This window comes from Diabrotica virgifera, chromosome 2 (genome assembly GCF_917563875.1).
Source record: "Diabrotica virgifera virgifera chromosome 2, PGI_DIABVI_V3a".
Classification (NCBI taxonomy): Eukaryota; Metazoa; Arthropoda; class Insecta; order Coleoptera; family Chrysomelidae; genus Diabrotica; species Diabrotica virgifera.
The window spans coordinates 277,771,974-277,798,284 of record NC_065444.1 but is presented as its reverse complement, the minus strand read 5'-3'; the positions used below and the strand labels follow the sequence as shown (position 1 = coordinate 277,798,284).

At 33.1% G+C, this 26,311-nt stretch overlaps 1 protein-coding gene across 16 annotated transcripts in view; it reads right to left on the bottom strand.

The window, feature by feature from the left end:
* Positions 1-26,311, bottom strand: part of LOC114338023 (disks large 1 tumor suppressor protein) — a 1,799,868-nt gene that overhangs the window by 367,096 nt on the left and 1,406,461 nt on the right. For all 16 annotated transcript variants that reach the window (XM_050644675.1, XM_050644671.1, XM_050644669.1 and 13 more), the window contains 2 exons: positions 25,326-25,473; positions 4,151-4,265 (listed from right to left, as the gene is read on the bottom strand). In XM_050644675.1, the coding sequence (XP_050500632.1) occupies positions 4,151-4,265; positions 25,326-25,473 (263 nt within the window). The remainder of the gene's footprint in view (positions 1-4,150; positions 4,266-25,325; positions 25,474-26,311) is intronic.

The window sequence follows — 26,311 nt, the reverse complement described above, 5'->3', positions numbered from 1 at the left end:
GGCTGGTCCAACATCTGCGGTTGAGGAAAGGTCCTGGGACAACCCCTATCTGTTGGCCACATAAATCCTCATGTAAAGACACAGGACGTTAGTCCAAGCGTACAACAACGACTAAAACTATTGATTATAGTATAATCTTTTAAGATACTCACGTGTCTCAAGCTGAGGTTATATCACAGTAACTAAACCGAAATTATTCATCCGCACACAAAATTTATAGGTTCAAATCCGTCTTAGACGATGGTTTTTCGTAACACCAACCTATTTTATGGCGGATGAATCTGGCTCAACAAAACACAACTTAAATTTTGCAATCCGAGCACTGTCGTCAAGACACGAACCAAAATGGACAGACCGGATGTCATCCGTCTTTGCTTAGTGTCATTCGATCTGAGTTCCAACTCAGACGAACCATTCAAGCACGGAACCGCTGATTAATTCAGTTACGTGACAAGAACCTATGCACAACCTGTGAACGAGAGAAAGACAGCATATTTCAAGAATCTCAAACCATCCCTAAACAAATCAACAGAACAGAACCTTTTTGCGAACGAACCAACTGTTTTATAGGAACTACCATAGGTGTAACGAGGGGGTTTTAAAGTAATTAAATATCTTTCAAATTAACATAATATATAAATGAATTGTGAAGGTTTAAAAAAAACCGTAACACACTATAAAGTCATTCGTTATTGTACTCATTTGCAGCAGTAAAGTAACATTTTATTGTACTGAAAGAAGAAATTTACCTGCCGCAAATATTAATCACATTAACCGAGATTGAAAGTTAGTGGTCGATGGCAGTAATCGATTATTTATTTGAGTGAACTTAAAATTTGTTTACTTTAATTATTAAAAATATTGTACAAAATTTAGGTTATTATTAATTAAATTTATATCAAAAAGTCAAATTATGTAGTAGTTTGTAATTACATATATTCATATAAAATAAACCAAAACTTTATCCATTTAGTAATTATTCAATATTGATAACAACCATCGATTAAAAATCGAAAGCAGCCATCATACAAAAGTCATCTGTGTCATATAAAATTTTTATTTTGTTTGTATGTTTGTACAATAAAAAGATTAAACAAAATATGACTATTTGTTCATATTTTTTATGGTTGGCGTAAAATTTTGTATGCAACACGTCAGTAAAGACTCTTTATCGAACTCGTCTGTTACTCGCCTCGCTCGCTTCGCTCGTAATATCAGACCCGTTTGATAAATAGTCACTTTACTGACTTGGTACTTGGTACATACAATACCGTGGATCAGCCTGCATCGTTCAGTATTCCCCATTATGTACGCATCAGGTTGCGTTAGGCCTGGTGAGTGACGATCTCCATGATTATTTATAGACTAAGGGCCGGTTGTTAGAACGCTAATCAAGAAGTTGATTATAATCAATCATTTATTCTAATCAATTTTCTTGATGGGAATCAAATCGCGACATGAAAAATACATGTAAAACACTAATCAGTTATTGATTGTAGGTAAAACAGTAATTAAAATATAGCCGCAGCTCTTAAATTATTAAAAATTGCTTATTATTATTATTGATTTGTAAGTAAAAACAAGAAATTAACATCAGAAAGAGTTTAATTATGTTTTATTTTAAATTAAAACCAAAATAATAAAATAAATCAGTCAACATAACCTCAAAATGCGACATCTGTCAGAAGTACGCTTAATCAAATATAATTGTAATTAAATATTTGATAATGATCAGTTTCGATTAGCGTTCGAACAACCGGCCCTAAGGCTACGGCTCCACGGGCGAGAAATTGACGCTAGCAGTAGCCGTAAAACGAACTAAAGGCTCCACGGAACGGAATAGGAATAGCCGAACTGAACCGACTACGCACAAGTCCTGTAGTCGGTACAGTTCGGCTATTCCTATTCCGTTCCGCGGAACCTTAAGTTCATTTTACTGCTACTGCTAGCGTCAATTTCTCGACCGTGGAGCCGTTCGCTAAGAGCCGCTATAGGTGAAATTCGCTAATCATTTTAGGCACAATAAGACCCTATAACTTTAATAGTAGAACGTAAAAGAAAACGAATGAACACTGTGCCGTCACTTTTTAGTAGCACATGCGTCCACAGTGGCCCATCAAACTTTCCACTTATGGACGGGATAAATAAATTAAAAGGTACCTTTCATCACTCCCAGAATTATTTTTTTTTCATTTTTTTAAGTTCTATGTGATTAAAAAATAAGACTCAGCATAATTTCAACCCACCACCTCCTTCCCCCTTCCCCCATCATCAAAAACTTCATTTTTCGGTTTTATTTTTTTTAGGTGGGATCCAATCAATTTTAAAATTTTAAAAAATTCATAGGCATGGATGACGCTTTTACAAAACATGTTTATTTTTTTATAGATCCGTAGGTTGAGTGTACATAACGTCAAAAATTTGAAATTTTTTTGGAAAAACGCTTTTTTTTTGGAAAATAGCGTATATTTTTTTTTTGGATGGGGTTGAAGGTATAATGTTTTTATATCTTGTGTATTTTATCAAAAAATATGTTTTTAATTTTTTTTAGGTTCGCCACCTTCAAAAATCTAAAAAACTGTTTTTTGGGGTTTTCCCTAGATTGTAGACTTCAAAATAGATCAAATCAATGTTTCTTTATAGGTCATATGTAAATTGAAGTAACTGAGTTCTTTAGAACAGCGGTTCTCAATCTGTGGTACATGTACCACTGGTGGTACATGTACCACTGGTGGTACATTTCATTATTTGAGGTGGTACACAAAACTCAAAACAGCCAAAATATCAACACCGCTATTAGCACAATTATAGGTAATTAGATCACCTAGCTAGATGGGTATTTTAGTTAGGTGGTACCAAAAATAATAAAAAGTATTTGGTGGTACCTGACTCAAAAAGATTGAGAACCGCTGCTTTAGAACATTTAGAAATCGGAGAAACACGTTCAAACTCCCAAAAACCCCATTAAAGTTTTTTTGGATTTTTGAAGGTGGCGAATCATTCGAAAAAATCTGAAAAACATTAAAACCATAGTGTTTGATAAAATACACAAGATATAAAAAAAATTAGATTTCCAGCCCCCTCCAAAAAAGTTAAACGTTTTTCCCAATTTTTTTTTTATTTTTTTAAGGTTATGTACACTCAACCTACGGATCTATAAAAAATAGACATGTTCTGTAAAAGCGTCAACCATGCCTAATCACATAGAACTTAAAAAAATGAAAAAAATTGAATTCTGGGAGTGATGGAGGGTAAAGTACCCTCGGAGATCCGTGGAAAAAATTTACACCCAAAATAACAAAATTCAGTTTGGCAACACTGTGTAAATGTTGATAGTAACATATCCTTTTTAAGATAAACACAACTAATTTAGTCCAAACAAATTAATATATTTTTTTTGACAAAAAAATGAGATTTTTCAACCAAATAATGTTTCAAATATGATGTGCAACATAATTTTTAATTGGGTTCTGCTAATGGGCTTGCTCTTTTTGTCATTAAAGTAAAAAAACTTCAAATTTCACTCATTAAATCATTATCGTCTTAATTATTTTAACTGTAAATGAAGCATCTAAAGCAAACACCACACTCTCGGCGAAGTTGATCGAAGTTAAGCAAGTACGAGAGTGTAGACAGCCACTTCTTGCAACTTGGCTTCGCTTCGTTCTACTTCCGTTCTCTCTCGGTTTCGCGCGTCCGTGTCAAAGGGATCGAAGTCGGCATCGCACCGCTTGAATGTGTTCCTCGCGAAGTTGAACGAGTGTGTACCACAGTGTGTACAGTGTGTAGTGATGGGTACTTGGACTTAGGTCAACTTTGCCGAAATACCTTCGCCGAGAGTGTGGTGCTCGTTTTACATTAACACGACATTCACATACGTTATAACGACCTTCGGAAACCACTTAGTACATTTCGGCGTATGACACATACAAATTTGAGGCTTACGCATTTCATTATTGCTTATTTTGCCGCATACCGTATTATAGGTCTATTAAATTCAATAGCAATATTATTTCTGCAGTTTTATTTATAACATTATCATATGTATAGTATCATGGTATTACAAGGAAAGATTGTGTCTCGAAACGACTTTATAAAGGCAATAAAGGCCAAATTTATTACGATTTATATCATAAACAAGACGACTTACCGTGTGATATCTTCGGCGCTAATGGCTCTAGGGGTAGAAGGAGGGTGATGTAATGCCAAATTCGATGAATGTACAGAATGTACTGAATCGGCATAACCATGAGAAACTTTTGTAGCTGCAACAAAGAAATATTTATTGTATACATAATAAGAATACATAATATTTATAATACACGAGCACACCTACATCATGCTCAATAGGCAAATCACCAGAGAAAGCACCACAATTGAGACGGTGAGAATGAAAGTGGCATAAGTCATAAAATTCATAAAATAGTGTCATAAAATTTCAAAAAACGGGTTACAAAAACCATTTTTCAAAATCCGCTGACACAGTACTATTTAGAACAAAAGCGGTTCTATTGAGGAATTCACACCGAGAATGCAGTACGGCTAAGATAGGGCAATAAATTTCTAATGGGGAATAAACGCACAGGGTTGTCGGTCTTCACCAGTTGTTGATTGCTCTCTCAGGAGCGTCGCACAGGAACTGTGGCAACACTGAATGTGCATTCCTATCTTAACCGTACTGCAATTCCAGTGTGAATTTCACGTTAGTCATTAGTACATGAATTCGTCACCAGGAGCAGAACTAGTTACCTTTCTCTGCGAATTCAAAATATACAATCTACAATCAATCTCTATCACAGCTAGCAGAATAAGGTCTTCTTGGTGTGAGTTTGTCTAGAGCCTTGGTGTGAGACGTTTTACATCTGGAAATTGTATATGAGGCCAGGTAAAAATTTTTTCGTTAACAAAGTTTTTTTTAAGAACGATGTTTGCTGTTCATCTGACTTTAATTTAAGTAAGTTTAAGTTTATTATGTTTTATGCTGCTAATGTTTCACTAGCTGTCTACTCATGTTCCTATAGTCCAGAAAGCCACTGCGCATCCGCTAGGAAAAATATTCTAATTCCGATTTTTTGCACAATCTTACTCAAAAAGGACTCCTTTTAACAAATTTGCATGTTGCCAGGACCAAAAGGTGGTAAAAAATTTTTTAAACGTTTTTTTTTTTGTTTTTTTCCTAAAATTATTTTTTTTGCATGGAAAAAAGTTTTTTTAGGTTTTTTGGATCATTCCAAACAGAAAAGGTCTTTAGTGACTTTTCTCTAAAAATGATAGTTTTTGACATATAAGCGATTAAAAATTGAAAAATTGCGAAATCGGCCACTTTTAACCCTCAAAAACTATGTGAAAAACTGAAAATTTGAATGTTGCCAAGGTAGGTAGATATTCTTTAAACATCGATTGATGAAATCACGAAGAGTTTTTTGCAACACAATATTCAAAACTCCTTTGTTTTTTAATTGCTAATCAAGCGTGCGCGACACCATTTTCCACCGACAGTATGGTGCAAATGAAAGGAATAAATTCGTTATTTCGTAAACCGGCGACTTTAAGGAAAAGTCCCGAAACAGGTCGATTTTTATTTTTATGTTATGATATTGTGGCATATATGGTATACTAGTGACGTCATCCGTCTGGGCGTGATGACGTAATCGATGATTTTTTTAAATGAGAATAGGGGTCGTGTGGTAGCTCATTTGAAAGTTTCTTCAATTCTCTATTCAGTAATGTAAACATTTACATAATTATTTATACAGGGTGTCCTTCTACTTCTTTTTTGTCAAATAATTTAATTTAATAAAAATTTTTGGACACCCTGTATAAATAATTATATAAATGTTTATATTACTGAATAAAGAATTAAAGAACCTTTCAAATGAGCTAGCACACGACCCCTATTCTCATTTAAAAAATCATCGATTACGTCATCACGTCCAGATGGATGACGTCACTAGTATACCATATATGCCACAATATCATAACTTAAAAATAAAATCGACCTGTTTCGTGATTTTTCCTTAAAGTCGCCGGTTTACGAAATAACGAATTTATTCCTTTCATTTGCACCATACTGTCGTTGGAAAATAGTGTCGCGCACGCTTGATTAGCAATTAAAAAACAAAGGAGTTTTGAATATTGTGTTGCAAAAAACTGTTCGGGATTTTATCAATCGATGTTTAAAGAATATCTACCTTCTTCTTCTTCTTTAAGTACCGTGCCCAAATTTTTAGGCGTGGGTAGCTTCCATAACAATTTGCCGATATCGTTCTCGATCTTGTGCGGCATGTAATAATTGATCTGCTGATAAGCCAGTTCATTGACGAAGGTTTCGGAGCCATGAATATTTCTTTCGACCAATTCCTCTTTTTCCGTCGATCTTTCCATTGAGTATTAACTGCATCATCCTGTATCTGCTACCTCTCATTATATGCCCCAGATATTCAAGTTTTCTCTTTTTTATCATCTTCATTAAATCACCTTCGCCTTGACCTACTCTGTTTAAGACTTCTCTGTTTGAAATGCGTTGAACCCAAGATATTCTGAGCATTCTACGATACGACCACATCTCAAAGGCTTCTAATTTGTTCATCATGTTAACCTTCATGATCCATGTTTCACGTCCATATAGTAATACAGGATACACATAACATTTTAGGAACTCTACCGGCAATATTCAAATTTTCAGTTTTTCACATAGTTCTTGAGGGTTAAAAATGGCCGATTTCGCAATTTTTCAATTTTTAATCGCTTATATGTCAAAAACTATCATTTTTAGAGAAAAGTCACTAAAGACCTTTTCTGTTTGGAATTATCCAAAAAACCTAAAAAAACTTTGCAAAAAAAAATTATTTTAGGAAAAAAACAAAAAAAAACGTTTAAAAATTTTTTGACCACCTTTTGGTCCTGGCAACATGCAAATTTGTTAAAAGGAGTCCTTTTTGAGTAAGATTGTGCAAAAAATCCGAATTAGAATATTTTTCCTAGCGGATGCGCAGTGGCTTTCTGGACTACTAGGAGATTGGTCTATCCGTGGGTCTATCCCATCTTCTGGCGCCCGTAACTTTATTTTATTTATCTCCTATATTCTTCTATTTTTATTATATTATTATATTAATTCTACCTATTTTCTGAGCATCTATTCTTATCGTCATATTGCCTTTTCTAGTCATCATCACTATCTACTTTGAGCTACTGTTCTTTGGCAGGCATGCAAATTGGCCGTATCCATCCTTGAGTGTCAAGTTTTCGATCTCTTGCATATCTAGCTAGCCTAACTCCCTTCAGTTTGCATCTGTCTATTCATACTTCTATTATCAGTTCATCTCACTCCTTTCATCTTATCATTTTTCCTCTACAAATACTACTGCCAAAGTAGTATTTTGTTACATGTATACAACTGTATTACAGTGTATAATACTCGCTTACGTCCAGATAAAAATCTAGGAGAAGTTTAGGAGTAGCAGCAATTGATGCCAAAATGAGGGAGGATAGGTTACGATGGTTTGGTCATGTTCAATGTCGAGACGTTAAAAGAGTTGCTGAACTGTGGATTACTTGAAGAAGTAGGCGAGGAAGACAAAGAAGACCTGGGTAGACGCTTAGGCAGGACATGTAATTAGGGAAGCCGACCCTACATAGAAACCTCTTAACAGCCGAAGTATTTATACACGCTTGCTCCACTGTCGAGTATATCTTCCATAATATTATACACACATCGAAACCACGGTCAAAATTTCTCATAAGGACCAGAAATGACAGCGAAGATGAGACATATGTACCTGCGAGGCCAGGAGACGTCCTTTTTCTTCCTATGCAATCCACTAATGTATGTTCGCGATCACGTTTGACCATTTTTCTCTATCCCTTGCAGTATGTATTAGGTCTCCTATGTTTCTTAGCCCTGTCCATTGTTTGGCATTACGGAGCCATGGCATTTTCTTCCTGCCCACTCCCCTTCTTCCTTCGATCTTTCCTTCAATTAAGGTTTGCAGAAACTGGTATCTCTCATTTCTAATTAGGTGCCCAGGTATGCCGTTTTTCTCTGTTTAATTGTGCATAGCAGTTGTTGTTCTGTACCAATTCTTCTCAGGATTTCTTCATTTGTTATTCGTGCGGTCCAGGGAACTTTAAGGATTCCTCGATAAATCCACATCTCAAATGCCTCTAGCTTATTCATTGTGTTTATTTTTAAAGTCCATCCTTATAGATCACCGACCATATATAGCATTTCGTGAATCTTATTCTTAGGATCAGGTCAAAGTCAGAGTTCGTAAAGGCGTTTCTGAATTTCATGAATGCACTTCTGGCCCTTTCTATCCGACATTTAAATAGGAGACGTTAGTGTACCTAAAATGGGATGTAGCGAAGCAGCATTGCCAAGTTTCAATAAATTCACCTATTCTAGGTAATTTTATAAATCTTTAACTTCTATATTATTAGACTCCTAATAGAGGCTATACATAAGGTTTGGTTGGGTCAACATTTTCAACGTATAATGGAAGTCGTATTTTAGTATGCATATGAAAAAGAAAGTTAGGGGGTGCCATAAAATTTGTAATTGAAAAATAGCCACCCGATACTGCCAGCATGTGTTCAGACCCAAACCCTTTTTGAAATATATGTATTGTCAATGATGTCGACAATTCTGTGATTAGAAAGCACAAAAATAAAAATGCCTCAAAACTTTATGACATAAAAATATACTGGTGGGGGACGGGTGGGATCTGTGAGTTTATCGATTTATATAAAATAAAATAAAGGATTTTAAATTAAAAGGAATTAATAATTATACCTATTATATTAATTAATTATGTGTTTCGGTTTCATAAATTTTGAAAAGTTGTCATTTGAAATTATATGTAGAAAACTAGCAATGGCAAATTAATCCAGTCCACAAAATAATAAATTAGTTTAAGTGTAAATCAAAATTTGACCCAATTTGTAAACAATTAATCAAGCATCTGTTGCATCGGTTACTTTCATATATTATTATTTGATCTATTGTGGCACTAAACACATGAATCAAGATCACTGGTTAGATAGCCATTCTATTTATTCATTATTTTATTAAATAATTCATATTAAATTATAGAGTATTTGTTGGAACATAAATCGTTTAATGTGTCAAAACCGTACTGTTTTCATTATACACGCCCGGAAGTCGAAGAACTGTATAATAACATTTAATATGCGATTGAATACTATGGATTTAAAACATTATCGAGTAGATAATAAAACTTAAAATGAAACGACTCATTGAGATGACCAGAAGCGCTTTCACAATAAGATGAAGCAGTACTGCAAAAACTGGGAATGAACTAGAACTAAAGTATTGGGATGTTACGTATTCCCTCTCCTTTTATATGGAGTTGAAGCATAGACACGTACGGACGCAACTGAAAAAAGACGGTACGATCCTGTCATTACAGTATATGTTACCGGACAAACCCGATTTCAGGACAAACTAATTTGACCTAGGCCAAACCTATTGATACGGATACTGCAGGACCCACTAATAGTACGGCCTAGTATAAACATTATAGTATACCTATAAAACCAAAATAAATAGATAAAGTGAATAAAATTCTCTGTAATTGGAAAATAATCATTTTTATTAAAACGACAAAAAATCGCCGTTAACACTAATGGACAATTGGTACTACAAACAATCATATATAAAAAATAATAAATGATTTTTTATAAAAGCAATAATTATTATACCATGAAGTGTTTTGGTGACACTTAGAATTGCGGAGTATAATTGGCTTTTTGCACTTGCATCTGTTTGTGCAAGAGTTTTTGTTAAAGTTGCATTTGACAAAACCTTGTCGTAGCTTTTAGAGAGATAATTTATCTAACTTTTTGGGCTATTAATGTCTCTAAAAGGTTTTTAATTGTTTTCAGATCAGAATTCGAAATTTACCATCAAACTTTTTTAGAGGTAGTATTATTATTATATACACCGTTCTTAGGCGTCAACGCCCTTCGGTAGGGATCTATGGGGGAGTATCACCGAGCCGCAAGCCCTTATCCCGTGCCGTACTGCTCCCTCATAGGTCGATCAGATGCCCGCATATTCAGGTCTAAGCGCCAGATTCATATTTAGAATTTTATACTGACGCGTTAGCCTTTTTGTTTTCCGATGGCCTGGGCTGGGCTTGAACTCTCGTACCTCACGGCGAAGTGAAGTGCGGGTCAGCCGCTAGTCGCACTGAGCTATCCGAACGACAGTATTATTATTATTATACCTGCAACAAAAACTTCAACAAACAGATGCAAGAGCAAGAAGACAATGATAATCTGCAATTTTAAGTGTCACAAAAAACTCCATGAAAAAATAAATAATGTTTATTATTGAGGATCAATTATTATTGCTTTTATAAAAAATACTGATTATTTATTATAATATGATTGTTTGTATTACGAATAATTGTCCATTAATTTTAACGAAGAGTCATTATCTTTTCCTAAAGATGATTATTTTCCAATTACATGTTTTAGAGTATTTTATTCAGTTGTTTACCTATTTATTTTGATATTGTAGGTATATTATAAAGGGCTTACTAGTTTATCCTGCAATGTCCGTATTAATATCAGGATAAACTAGTTTGGCCTAGGCCAAACTAGTTTGTCCTAAAATCGGGTTTGGCCGGTAACATATATATTCTTTGATTTCAGGACATTCGTTACTTGTTCATATCGCACTTTATCAAATGCGTTATTATAATCAATAAATATAAATCATGAAGTCTTTTAATTAAATTGTGAGTGGACTTCCTATAGCAAGAAACAACTTACAACGAAATAGGTCCTTAATCAACATTTCGCTGGGTTTTTACAGTCCTCCATTTACTGTCGAAATACTCTTTACTCTTTACTATCAAAAGATATTACTTTGGTTTTTGAGCACTCGGTTTTCCCCAAAATTTACCCGGAGATTCAATTTGTGGCGTGGATCAGTGGCTCATCTATACTCGATCTATTTTTGATTAAACAGAATTTGTGGGAGAATATTATTTGCGCTCTTCACAATCTGAAAGGAAGTTTATTAGCATTATTAACATCATTACGACAATCATTATTCTGTAATGTTCTTACTTTATTTATTATGAACTATATTTTAATTTAAACACTTAATTTATTAGTCTTTATTTTAATTAATTACGTTCACTTATCTATACTAAAACATAAATTGATATCTACAATAATTATTATTTACAATTTATTTTACAACACGCGCACTTCATATCAAAATAATGAGTCCGTTCAATATAAATTCCCTATTTGTATGCATGCCGGTCCTGATCAAAAATTCGGTTGTAGGCTAGTCATTTCGGCTACCTTCCATTTTTTATGGAATCCCTCGCAGTCACCTGTTCGTTGTTGTAGAACGGCGCAGACCGTATAGACAGCTAGTGTAACATTGTCCCCTCCTTAAGAGATGGTTCCTCCTGGAACCTTGTTGGGACTGGAACTGGATGCTGATATCGACAACCGGACCCTCTTTTACAACTCGCAGTTGTATAAAAGTGGCAAGATATAAAAAGTTGTGCGTTTTATAAGCACAGTTAACACTAAACTCACTAAATATAGCCGCAATGACCTTCCTAAAGCTATAAGTAGATGAAGCCTAAATCGTGTGGCATTGCGTTGTATATTCATTTATTGGGGTTTCAACATTGAATACTAACTATCATGGCGATGAAAATTAATTGTTCATATCCTGGCCAAAGTAAAATATAGCAAGTTTCTGAACAAGAAGTATGTAACAGCTCTAACAGAGTTAGAGTTAGACCTAACTCTGGTTTTTATTTGTAGCATTTAGTTTACTTGTAACCGTTCACCTGAAGATGCTCTGCATATTATAGAGTTCCGAGTACGTCTGTGTTTTTACTTCATTCAAAATGAACTCGCATATGCAACCCATTCAACATTTCTATTTCAATTGACTATAATATAAATATAATATGTATTGGTAAAAGTATCATTACCAGGAATTATATATTTTATAACTGACAAAATAATTACCAGATCGAATACTTAAATGAAAAATAATAATCATTATTTCCCTGTAGGACCAATTTTATGAATATCCATTATAGCTTTTAGCGGATTGAAAATGGTTGGCTTTATCGTTTTGCAGTGTCGTTTTTTCAGCTGTTTCTTTCGACATTAATCAATTTCGCCATCATACGTAACGTCAGGCCTTGTCAGAACAAATATTTTAAAATTCAAATGAGTTTTTAGCTGTAGCTTTTCGATCTGAATTTTGTTTCCTTTAGTATGCCCTTCTTTTTCACTACACTTCAAAAAAACATTTCGCAAATCGTTTTGCTCTAATTTTTTTTTCTTTCTACCACTTTTTACTGAATTAAATAGTATCTATTAAACAGACCCAACGTAAGATACCCTTATATATTTATAAATATATCTCTAAAACTCCTTCTTTCAATACCCTGTCCCATTGTCGACCGTATTGGCGATCATATTGGCAATAATAACTTTGTTTACGGCAGCTCTAAACAGATTAACGGTGATCTTTTGAACCACACTCCGAGATTTCAGAGCTATGATGATGTTCATTGGCCTGGGCCACTTCTTCCGGCGATCTTGCCCTGTATTGTGAGGTGTAGAAGGTTATACCTCTCTGGATGTCTCATTACTTTACCGAAATATTGTAACTTTAAAATTTATATCGTTTTTGTTATTTGTGTGCTCTTTTTCATTCGATGTAAAACTATTTTATTTCATACAAGTTTAACTATAAAAAAGCAGACATTTTTTGAAAATTTTCTGGCTAACATATATTTTGCTTCTTGTCCTTCTCAAAAATTATGCCATACTTATCTGTGTTAATAAACACTTAGAATATGTATGAATATATATATCCTGAACTTTTAGAATTTGACCCACTGACCAAGTCACAAATGAGGAGCTCCTCAGAAGAACGAAGACCAACCGAGAGGTACTGACTACCATCAAAAGTTACAATACTTTGAACACATTATGCGAAATGAATCGACATATGCCCTCCTACAAGACATCCTACAAGGAAAAATATTTGGAAAGCAAGGTCCAGGAAGGAGATGGTTAAAGAACCTTAGAACCTGGTTCAACAAAACTTATATGCTGCTTTTCCTCAGCAAGTCCGATTTTTCGGATGGTAAAATGTTATATCCCCTATATTCTTCTTTATGGTGCCGAAGATTGGAGTGTTGATGTTGACTTAATGAGAAAGACCGTTGAGATGTGGCGTTTAGGAATTTTGAAAATACCATGGATCGATCATATTACGAACAAAATGATGTTACCATTTTGTTCACAAGAATGGGAAGAGACAGAGAACTTTTGAACACCATTAAAAGAAGAAATACAGCATATTCAGCATATTTGAAGCACATACTTAGAGATGAAGTATGAGGTTATAAAGGGTAAAATAGAAGGAAAACGGGATCCTGGTTGAGTACAACGGGTTAAACAAACAAATGCTTTTAAGAAAAGCAGAAGAAGCATTTGCAAATATTTTAGCCAACCTTCATTAGAGGAGATGGCTCTAAAAGAAGATTGATTAATCTGCTGTAAACAATAATAACCGTTCCCAAACTCCCCTTTTCTTGGAAGATGCAGGAAATTTTCCCTTTGTCACTTTTCCTGGCAAACAATAGTAGACTCAAACTTTTCTAAATAGTCAGGGATCGCTCTCACATTTCCAATATGTTTGTCAGACTAAACAAAATATCTTACAACGCTGAACTATTATCAAGCGCAACAAAACAAAAAATTTACAAGATTGTTGTTCCGAAGAAATTAATATACTCTTCTAAATATTTGAGTATCTAATCCATCACTGGCCCCATTCCTGACGTTTTAGCAGTGTAGCAGCATAACTAATTTTAGAATCCTCATACCCCGATGCCTTCACTTCACTCTTCCTATCTCGTCAGTTGTTGTTTTCTTGTACTCTTGTTTTTGCTTGCAGGAAATTGGATTTTTTGAATATTAACTCAGTATTTATTTTAATATTTCCTCTCATTTAATTGAAAACGACTTGGCTTCATTGGATTTTCTCGCAGTTTCCTCCGCTCGTTTGAATCTGGGTGAATTTTTGGCATATTTTTCAATTACTCGTTTGTTATTCATAATTAGGATGCGTACTTATTCGTAAAAGCACAGTGGTTTTCTTTGTATTTAGGAGGATGAAGTTGATTTTGATGTAATGTTTTTTATTTTGTGAGAGTAATTTTTCAAAATCGTTAATTAATTATCTATTTACTTGTTTTACGAATAGTTTAAGTTAAATAGTCAGTTAGCTTAAATACAGTATGCGCCAAAACAAAGGACACTGAAATCAGGAAGCCTGTGAAATATAATCGCGTCATATGAAACAAGTGACAATAGTTGTAATGGTATTTTTATGGTAAACATTGTTTACTCTAACAAACTGTCAAAAAGATTCGAAATGGTGCTTTCAACGCAACAAAAAATATTTATTATTGAGTATTATTTCCGCTCATACGGGAATGGACGATCAAATGGACCTAGTTTGTTAATGGTTGCCAATCAATTTCGGGAAGAGTTTGCCAATGTAACGAAGATGGTTTTGCTGTTCTAGAATAGATATAAGCTTTGAAGGGTAGTTTAGTTAATTTTTGAAGTTTTATGGAAATAGGCTAGCTGGAAATTCAAGAGACTTTATCAGTAGAGCTCGGGGGAGGATTAGGCCAATTTGCATGCCCTAATAAGACGGTACCTAATGAAATACTTGAATGATAAAGAAAATAAATTAGTATAAAGAGTAATGAAAAGGAAGAGAACTACTGGCCGAGAAGATATTACTGAGAACGTATGAGGGCGCTAGGGAAGGATTGAATGAATTCTTCGCCGAGTGACTTGTATTGCTGTACCTAACTAATACTATTAATGTATACTATTAAAATGGTAGGATAATAAAACATATAAGTATGTACAACCAAATTTAATCAAATAAAATACCTATAGCCCCTATATACAAATTTTATACAAACTAGCTAAACTGTCGTACTAGAAGAGTACGCTCCTGTTGACAATAAGAATTTCAGTAAAAAATAAAACAAAAATTTAGTTAATTAGACCAGGAAAGTTATTTATAATCACAAATTATGTACCTGAACGAAAAATAATATTGATATTAGTTACGGTATGGGTTGACTGTTTCGTATCTGATCGAAAAGGATAAACCTAAGTACAATATCTAATAAGTGAAATGAATGTTATGAAACCAGGGGATAAACCAGAGTATATTGTGCACAATAACTTTACACATGGTTTTTATAACCTCAAACTATTTTAAATAATGATATGAATGGTGAACAGATTAATTTATCGAAAAAAATAATGAATATTACAAAGTGAACGTTAAAATATGTTTAGGTAAGTGAATTTATACTATTATTTACGTTATTTATTCAAAAGTTATTGACAAAAAAAATTATTATCAAAGTTGGACAAATATTATTAAAAGAATTGACATGCAATTTAATTATATAAAAAAAACCTGCCACTCCTCCAGGAGTGAGGGCCTAGATCCTTGCAACCTGACGGCCAAGATGGTGGATAAGACCAGTCAATTTCCAGTTCACCAACACTGGAGGGGAAATACTTGTCAGCAACAAAGAGGCACACGTCTAGTACCGTAAAATCAAGATATATTCCATTTCTCCAAAACCATTAATTAAAAGATTATTCCAAATTCGACCAAAATTCCCAAAATTCTTAAAATTAAAAAAATAAATTAACCAAAATTGTGACTCAATTTCCTTCTTCTTTTCCAATGAATAAGGACTTGTTAAGAGTCGTTGCAAAATTTCGACGAATAGGAAGGGTTCTAATTCAACGCAAAAGCTGTACTGGTCGTCCAGTTACCGTGACAACAAATGCGAATCAAGGAAGGCTATTTCAACAGGTGTTAGAATCACCAAAAGGAAGTCTTCGCAGAACATCTCTAAAAATAAATTTGAGTGAAACGCCCACCCGAAGAATGTTTAAGAATATTGGTGGTTTTTCCTATAAAATACAGATTGGACGGCACTTGACAAGGCAAGACAAGAAATCAAGAGTTGTTTATTTTTATCTGAGGTGTGGTTTAGAGACGAATGTCACATCCATCTGAATGGATTTATCAATCGATAGATAAATCGTTTTCTTGGTTTTCAACGACCAGACATCATCGTAGAGAAACCTCTTCATAGTGACCGTGTAACGATTTGATGCGCAGTGTCAGGTAATGGATTATTGGGCCCTTCCTTCGTGGAAGACGAGCGTAGAAGACCCGTTACACTAAATCAAGTGCGCTATAGAGAACAAATTTTGACACCATTTTTTATTGATCTCAGACAATTCTGTCGTGCCAGAAACATACAGTTGAATACTCAATGGTTCCAACAGGATGGGGCTACTTGTCATACCACGAGAGCATCCTTAGATCTGATTCGAGAAAATTTTGAAGACCGCGTAATTTCCCGTAACACGAATTTTCCTTACCCTTCTCATTCACCTGATCTAACAACTCTTGATGCTTACCCCCCATTGCAACCCATTTTTACAGAAAACCCACCGGCAACTACTGATGAACTCAGTGAAAAAATTTTGACCTTTTTCAGAAGAATGCAGCAGCCTATTTTTAATAACAGTCAAAGGTATAAAAGCAAGGCAGCGAGGAAGAACAGTCAGCTTTGCGACATCAAGCTCTAGACTCCCTGGCTAACTAATGTACTGAGTTAGTGAGCCAACTGAGCTGCGACAAATTGAGTCGGAGCCTGCCGGGTGGAGCAATTATGTATTGAAGAGGCGCTCCGCTTGTAATTAAACCTGTATAACCGCGTAGTGAGCGGTTGCTTCCATCTTTGGTCTGGAATCGTTGCATGGGTCTGTGTGAGTTGTTGTTGGTATTTTCATTCCGGTATTGCGAGACTGTGTGTGGTTATTCCGTATTGAGGAATCACGTGGTTGCTAGTCTGTGCTTAATTATTAATATGTTGATTCCGTATTTAATAATAGCGTGATTGTTTATTGTATTATACTAACATTATTATTGCTTTTTGTTATAGTAGTAAATACATTTTTTTTTCTTTTACAGACATCCGCGAAGGGGGCTTTCTTCGGGATGGAACGAAGAGGAGAATATTGTTTAATTTTATTACTTTTGATTCTATTTATGTTTAATTTTGAGAGTACCGAAAGTAACGAGTATTTCTAACAACGAGAAATCGATACTTTGGGTATTGGACAAAAATCCGTTACTTTGTAACGGGTAGGTACTTTTTTACAACGTCACTACCCGATAGAACTCAGGATTTTATTTATGTTTTTTGTAAGTCGGATCTTTATATCGAATGTTTTCGAACGGTGTATTCATTTATTTCTAATCTTAAAACCGTCTATCTCTGCATCGGAATTAAAACAGCATACAATTTAATTTTCACTCGTTCTTTGTAACTGTTATTTTTTTACGTTTAATCCATTAGGATTCATGCAATTACTCACCGGGGGTCGCGTCGATAAATGAATCAGAGAATTTCTCTAAATCTAATGTTTATTCAAAACCAGTAGCCGAAGCGAATGTAAATATCTAGTTGGCGAATGCAGCGAATTACAAAAGGAAAGAGGATAAAAGAGCGTGGATAAAAAAAGAGAATTAATTGAAAGATTAACTCCGCTCATATTAAGTGGAATGGCTGAATTAGTATTCGTGAGAAAGTAGCCGACTCTTTTTATGCCGAAGGTGATAGGATTAAAACAGCGATGTAGGATAAAGAAGTGTTGCCTACAGGGTGTTTATCTAAATTCAACTTACTACCAGCAAGGAACAAGCTATATTCAGAAAGGGATTCGGCACAAATAATCATCTTTAAACCGCGAAATAATTATTCTAAAAAGCAAATAAATATCACAATCCAGTGGATATGTAGAACATTGAGCAGTAATAAATACTAAATATAATATAAATAAGATATACAGGGTGAGGCAGATAAAGGGCCTATTAGAAATATCTCGAGAACTCAAGGTAAGAAAATTATGAAAATCTGAATACAGGGGTTTTGAGGTGTGAACTATTTAATGAAAATATTTTGGCCTCTTTGCTACTTCCGGTTATACCGAAAGTTGGTTGTAACTTCGTTTTTTTTTAATGGGAACCCTGTATATTTTTACATTTCTGGATTCTCCTTGATTTCGTCTTTCTTAAAATATAAGTTTTTGTAATATTATACAGGGTAGGTTAAAAGATAATTACGTTTTTTTTTTATTAATTTCGTAGCAAAATTCACACCCTGTAGAATTGTAGTAGTTTGACATAATAAACTCTGTTTATGTTCAAATGATTTTTAATATAGTCTACTATGTTAAGAATTATTGGTATAGTTAAATTTTTCCTTTTTTGTATACAAGGTTGGTCGAAACTCAGAATGAGTATTTTTTGAGTTTTCTTAAATAGAACACCCTGTATTTTAGTATCGTAATGAAATTATATTTTAGGATACTTTTTAATTTCTTAAACAATCCCTATACCTAACTGCTTCAATTTGTGAGTTATTGGTGATTCAAGCCAAACATTAATTGCAACACAAAATACCTGGAATTTTATTAGGTTGGCCGTAAAAATATTCAATCACAAATAATTTTTCGGAAATAAATACATACTAATCGAGACTGATACTTAAAATTGCCAATAATGGTTGAACTATCAAAATATCTACGTAGTTAAGATTGTTGGTGCGATTAACAATTAAGCACAAATTAAAGCAGTTGGGTATAGGGAATGCTTAGGAAATTAAAAAGTACCATAAAATACCATTTCATTACAATACTAAAATATAGTGTGTTCCATTTAAGAAAACTCAGAAAATACACATTCCGAGTTTGGACCCACCCTGTATACTAAAATTCAAAATTTAGCTATACTAATAATTGGTAACAATAGAAGACCATATTAAAAATCAATTGAACATATAAAGGGATTTTGATGTAAAATTACTACAATTCTACAGGGTGTGAATTTTGCTACGAAATTAATACAAAAACGTAATTATCTTTTAATCTACCCTGTATAATATTACAAAAGCTTATATTTTAAGAAATAAAAAATCGAGGAGAATCCAAAATCGTAAAAATATATAGGGTGTCCTATTTAAAAAACGAAGTTACAATCAACTTCCGGTATAACCGGAAGTAGCAAAGAGACCAAAATATTTTCATTAAATACTTCACACCTCAAAACCCCTATATTCGAATTTTCATAATTTTCTTTACTTTAGTTCTCGAGATATTTCTAATAGGCCCTTTATCTGCCTCACCCTATATATAAGTAAAAATCCACGAGGAAAAAAAGTTTTCCTGTACTTGGTTGGCTGTATACCATATATTACAAAAAACGACTAAAATCCTTTATAAAAAGTATATTTTTTTAAATTTCCCTAAAAAGAGCTACATCACATAACTAGTTTTCGATCGGATGATCGATCATCATCAGTGCTTACGTAATTCTAACATGCTAACCACCAAAACACAAAAATATATGGGTAAAAACCCTTTAAAATTGATCCGTCATGGAAACATAGATAAAATTCGTGAACTTAAACATGGATGTACAAAATATCCCATGTATTACGCTCGAGGTACCATAAATAAGTAACTGAATTTCAACTCTCATCATCCCTTAGTCTCAAAAAAATTAGTACTGATCGGCCTCGCCGACAGAGCTATTATTCTAAGATACGAGATAAAGTCGATTTGCACCGATCTGTTTGGATAAAAATTATTGGATATGTAATTTAGCATGTTAACAATTACAAAAAACACGGGTTGCCCGATCTAATCTTGTTCTAACTATAGTTAATTAATAATTAAAAAATGACATATTTTTTTAAAAGATCATTCTAAACGAAAAAGGTCTTTTGCAATTTTTCTCTAAAGTTGATCGTTTTATAGTTATAAACAATTTAAAACTGAAAAAAAAAAGATGACGATTTTTAAGGCTCAAAAACATAAGTATAAAATATCATAAAATTAACATGAAGTAAAACTCCCTAGTGTAGTTGGTATATTTAATAAAAATTCTAAAAAATTTTTTAAAAATCCAAACGGATTACGTTCAAAACGTTTTCGGACTTATCAGTCCATCATCAGTGAACCTAAAAGTAAGTAATCTCACTTAGTAAAATTGAAAAGGGTGAAATTTTGAATGTTAAAAATTGAAAAGTGTGGTTACGATTACTTACTCTCTGTCCTTGCTAAATAGCCACAATGCCAAACACTGATCAAGATGTATGTTCTAACTACATGGTGAAATCTGATCTACAATTTGGCTTACATTGGATGCCAACGGATTAGTACTAGGTACTAATCCCATTCACCGTCAACTTTTTTTCTAAATTACTTGTTTTTTCAATTTATCCTTCACACTTAGCAACTTTCCTGACCTCACCCATAAAACCTTTAACTTAACCTTCTTTTTCATTCTTTTTCATACTTCACTTCCTTCTATTTCCAAAATCTCCTTTCATACTAATCATTTACTCTACAACCCCCCGTAACACAAACACAACTAATTCACCCTTTGCCATTTTCTCACCCTACTTTTCCCTTCATAAATCATTGACCTTATCTATTTGTCTATTCGCCGCTTGGGTCTTTACTTCGTTCGTTGGTCTTTTCCAAAATGTTTTACTACGCTATTCATTTAATTCTTCTTTTTCATACAGGTCCTTTTTCCTTTTTATTTTATTTTCTTTTTCTTTTTATTTTTCATTTTTAAAAATTTTTTCTTAAAAATTCAAAATTTTAATATGTTGCATTTAACTTTCTAGCCACTCTAATCTCTAAATTTACAACTTTATTCTTATTTTACTATTTTTAACTTTTAATTATTTTCCAAATACAGTTTGTGTCTTGTGCATCCGGTTGACGCACTTCTTTTGATTCTTTTGTTCATTTACACATTTTATCAACTTCGTTTTAATTTAACAATCAAATAATTCCATTTTCTTTTCTATGCATAATGTTATAATATTTCCTATATTTTTGACTATAACTAACACATTTTCACATTCCGTCAATTATTTATATTTTTCACTTAACAATCTTATATCAGTTACCTCAATTCTCACCAATTTTTTTAAATAGTTAATTTCATACACAATCAATATCTTACTTGAATCTTTTGTTCATTTACACATTTTATCAACTTCGTTTTAATTTAACAATCAAATAATTCCATTTTCTTTTCTATGCATAATGTTATAATATTTCCTATATTTTTGACTATAACTAACACATTTTCACATTCCGTCAATTATTTATATTTTTCACTTAACAATCTTATATCAGTTACCTCAATTCTCACCAATTTTTTTAAATAGTTAATTTCATACAGAATCAATATCTTACTAGACTTATACAACCAACATTACAGTTAACAAATTTATATTTCTATACACACTAAACAACTGTTGTATCACTTCAACGTTTTAACTTTCACCCACAAGGCTATTTTAGGCCAAAAATTATTAACTTTCATTAACCAATAATTCTATCTTACATTTTGTTTTCATTACCATATTATGACAATAAGTTCGATCAAATTTAATTTTATAGTCAGGTTTATAGTAATGGTTGTAATATTTTTATAAAAATAGTAAATTTAAATTCTAATATTAAAAATTAAAATTCCAACACAGTCTTAAACTTAAATTTCCGTAACCACATTGGATCTTGACCTTGGTTAATACCTTAAAAATTCCCTTTCCTGGATGTCAATGTTACTGACATTTGAAGTATTTCAACTTCCTTCTAAATCATTGACAGACTAAACGTAGTTCAATGTAGACCTAATAATAAAAAAATCTCTTAATTAATGGAGTAGAGCATCATGTACCTAGTACTAATCCGTTGGCATCCAATGTAAGCCAAATTGTAGATCAGATTTCACCATGTAGTTAGAACATACATCTTGACCAGTGTTTGGCATTGTGGCTATTTAGCAAGGACAGAGAGTAAGTAATCGTAACCACACTTCTCAATTTTTAACATTCAAAATTTCACCCTTTTCAATTTTACTAAGTTAGATTACTTACTTTTAGGTTCACTGATGATGGACTGATAAGTCCGAAAACGTTTTGAACGTAATCCGTTTGGATTTTAAAAAAATTTTTTAGAATTTTTATTAAATATACCAACTACACTAGGGAGTTTTACTTCATGTTAATTTTATTTAACTAGATGGTATACAGCCAACCTTCGGGTATTATCCCGTTTTATTTTTTATAAAATATCATATTTGAAATTACGAAGTATCTAAATTCAAGTTCAAGCCTTAATCTATCAGTCCTTGATAAGCGTCTTGGACTTAGTTCATTCTGAAACATTGTTTTTTAGTTGTTTATGCCCCCATAAGAAACATTCGTCATTAACAATTAAAAAAATATGTTTTAGAATAAAACATGGCTAAAATTCTTATCGAGACCTGATAGAAAAAGATTTGAACTTGAATTTATGTACTCAATGATTACCAAAATCATATTTTTTACTTGTGTTTTTATGAGCCTTGAAAATTGTCATCTTTTGTTCTTTTTTCAGTTTTAATATATGTTTCATGTTTATAACTCGAAAACGATCAACTTCAGAGAAAAATTACAAAAGACCTTTTTTGTTTAGAATGATCCAAAAAATCTGAAATAATATCTGCCCTGGCAGAATTTTTTTTTTAATTTATAAAAAAATCTCATTTTTTAATAATTAATTAAATATAGTTAGAACAAGATTAGATCGGGCCAACCTGGTTTTTTATAATTGTTAACATTCTAAATTACATATCCAATAATTTTTATCCATTATATCCATTAAATCGAACTTATATCGGATCCTCTATTATATCAGATTATCCGAGCCTATCAATAGACATCAGGCAAAAAAGCAAAAACAGCACTAACACTTAATTATTCATACCCACCCACATCACCTCATCTCCTCCTTATTACAAGGTAAAGAGGCATTCATATGTCTTCCCTATATAAAAGGATTATCAGAACAACTTAACAAATCTCCTCTCCTCATAACAACATAACAGTTGCTCATAAAGTTCATTATCTTTTGAAAAGAAATTTCTCACAACTAAAAACGACAACCCCTCAATTAAAAAATGGCATGTTATATACGAAATTCCTTGCTTAAATTACGATGGGATATAATATATCTTGTTTGAGTTAAATATTCTTGAGTTAAAAAGCTGAGTATATAACATGCCATTTTTTAATTGAGGGGTTGTCGTGTTTGTTTTTTACTGGTTTGTCCAATATATTATATTGGACAAACCAGTCAGCTATTTAACTCAAGAATACGTTCTTGACCAAACTAAAATCCTAAAAAGTGAACGCAACCGAAAAAAGATAGAGCTCCTGGAGTCTATAGAAATTTAAAAAAATAATAATGCAATAAATGATAAAAAATTTCAAAAATTTAAACAAAATATATTTCAATTGAATATTAACCTCGCCAGGCTTCCGGGTTGAACGGCGTCGATTGTCACTGTATTGAGCTTTCGATATCCTCTCTGATGTCTTTCTCAACCCGGAAGCCGGAGTTTCCATAACCCCAAGCAAGGGAAACTTTTACAAAAATGTAAGATTAGCAATAAAAGTGTATTATTGCGAGTTAGAAATCTCTTATTTTATTCATTTACCGACTTTCAGGCAATTTTCGCAATATAACTGTTACTTTTAGACAAAAATAATTACATACTTAGGTGTTACGTAACGTTTCGGTAGGAGAATGGGTAAAGAAAAAACGTTACGGTACTTAATATGGGAGGAGGGAGGGTCCAAAATCTTTAAAAATTGCGTGAGTCGGACTATAAACGTAAGTTTTTGGCAGCACTTAAAAATATATGCTTAGTACTTTACGAGAGTTTATCCAACTATTATCATTAATCATGTCATGATGTGATATCCATTACCCAGTTTGTTTTCATCAATTTTATGGTATGTGCAGCTTTTACGATATATTTATTTTAATTTCTCTATAAACTTTATAAAACATATAATATGCATTTGCATTCAAATTCAAGAACACTTGTGTGCTAATATCCTCATCCAGAACGATAGGTCAGTGAATTTATTACTCAATAACCATTTCCATCTAATGGACGCTTCATGAAAATGAATAGATAATTACCTGAAAATTGTATTATTTTCTTATTAGACCTGGATCCCGCCTACCAAAAAAAAGTTGACTAATAGTAAGCTGAAAATTTGTTAATAGCTTAACGGTGTCTAGTCGGACAAACTTTGATGTATGGGAACGCTGGAACGTTCGAATTACGAAAACGTTCCATGTATTTTGTCGAACAGAACTTCCAATTGCTTTGTTACCATTTCATTAATCTCTCATGCAAAAATCAGACTGGTGTTTATCACCAACTGGGCATTTTAATGATTGGAACACGAAGAACATGTCAAATGACAGGAATCATATTGGTTAGTAATAGGAGTATGATTTTTGCATGACAGTTTAATGAAAGGGTAACAAAGCAATTGGATATTCTGTCCGACAAAATACATGGGACGTTTTCGTAATATGACGTTCCAAATTTTTAAACTGTTCCACAATTAAAACTTCCCCTGTTCCAGTGGTCCCGTATATCAAAGTTTGTCCGACTAGACACCGTTAAGCTATTAACAAATTTTCAGCTTGCTATTAATCAACTTTTTTTTTTGGTACTCAGGATCCAGGCCTAATATAATAATAATTATATGTTCCATCCCTCCACACACACTTTTTCTTTTTATTATTTTTCTTATTGTGTCTTTTCTTAACCTGATATGTCAAGTTCATCAAACCCTATCATTATGCTTGATTAAGTTTCGTGATAGGGTTTCACCATGTTCCCGTAGGTTATATCTTTCAACATCGGCGTTTAGCTTTTCCAATATTACTTCAAAATAATGTAGATTAAATTACAATTACAACCATTGTTTGGTTCTGAGGCTATTTAGCAAGTATTTGCATTCACTGATGATGAACTGATAGGTCCGAAAACGTTCTGAATTGGACATATTTTATTCAGTCCATTGGGATCTTTAAAATTTTTTAGTAAATATACCTATTACATAGAAGTGGTTTTTACTTCATGTTAGAGTTTTTTAATTATATGGTATACAGCTAACCTAGGGAACTACCCTTTTTAGTATTTTGTTATTTTTTCACGAAAAATGTGCATTTAACTTTATTTCGTCAAAAAATATAACATTAGCACGTTTCAAATAAATATTATGATAGATGTAACTCGGTATACTTACAAAGTTGCGGCGAATATGAAGTATCCGATGCGGGAGCATTGAAGGCACTCTCTGGTTTGGCTACGATGAGGACGACGCGATCTTGCGTCGTTTTTAACGTCGCTACGGCGTCCTCGTGAGTCACATTTTCTAGATTCACTTCCCCTTTCTGTAACAATAAGAATATTATATTAAAACATATAAATATATTCACTACGTCCAATGGAAAATTAAGACTGGGAATAAGCCACTTTTACTTTAAAATTAAGTTTATTTGTCAGAAATGAATAACCATTTTCAATTTCGTTGCAACACGAAACTACAGCCGCATCAAATTCTAGTTCAATCAGAGAGTGCAGCAAGCACCTCTACCGGTTTCGAAACTTATTAGTCTCTCATCAGGAGGCACATATGCTGCTCTCCCTGACCCAACCTTGTTAGGAAAATAACTATTTCCGGTTTAACAGATTGCAGCCTTCATACATTAAGTTTTAAGTTTTTATAACTATCTTTGAATCGTTATATTTAAATGGCTTCCATTCGTGTGGACCAATCGTCTTCTTTAGCCGTTACAACTTTTCTGAAATGCGATAGCTATAACAAATTGCGTTTAACCCATGTCCATTTATGTTTATTTCTATTGTGGTTCATTCAAAAAAACTTCAAAGGCTATAAACGTAAAATCTGTAAGACGTAGTAACAGCTAACTCCAAAAGAACAAATAAAGTACTAATTTAAATCGCCGCTTATTTATAAATCAACAAGAAACTTTTAAGTGTTGCGATCCGAACGACAAAAACTTGTTCTAACGTGTTTTTCGCTAAATCTATTTTATGTACACAAAACTCCCTCACCGACAGAAAACTTCCACAAACGCCAACACCAGCAGTAAATACCCACGAAACAAAACAGAAAGTGCTTATGCAAAACAGTTAAAGTAGGTACATAAATAGAAACAACAAAACACAGTGCGAAAATTTACAACATTCCTCTCTCCACCGAACAAC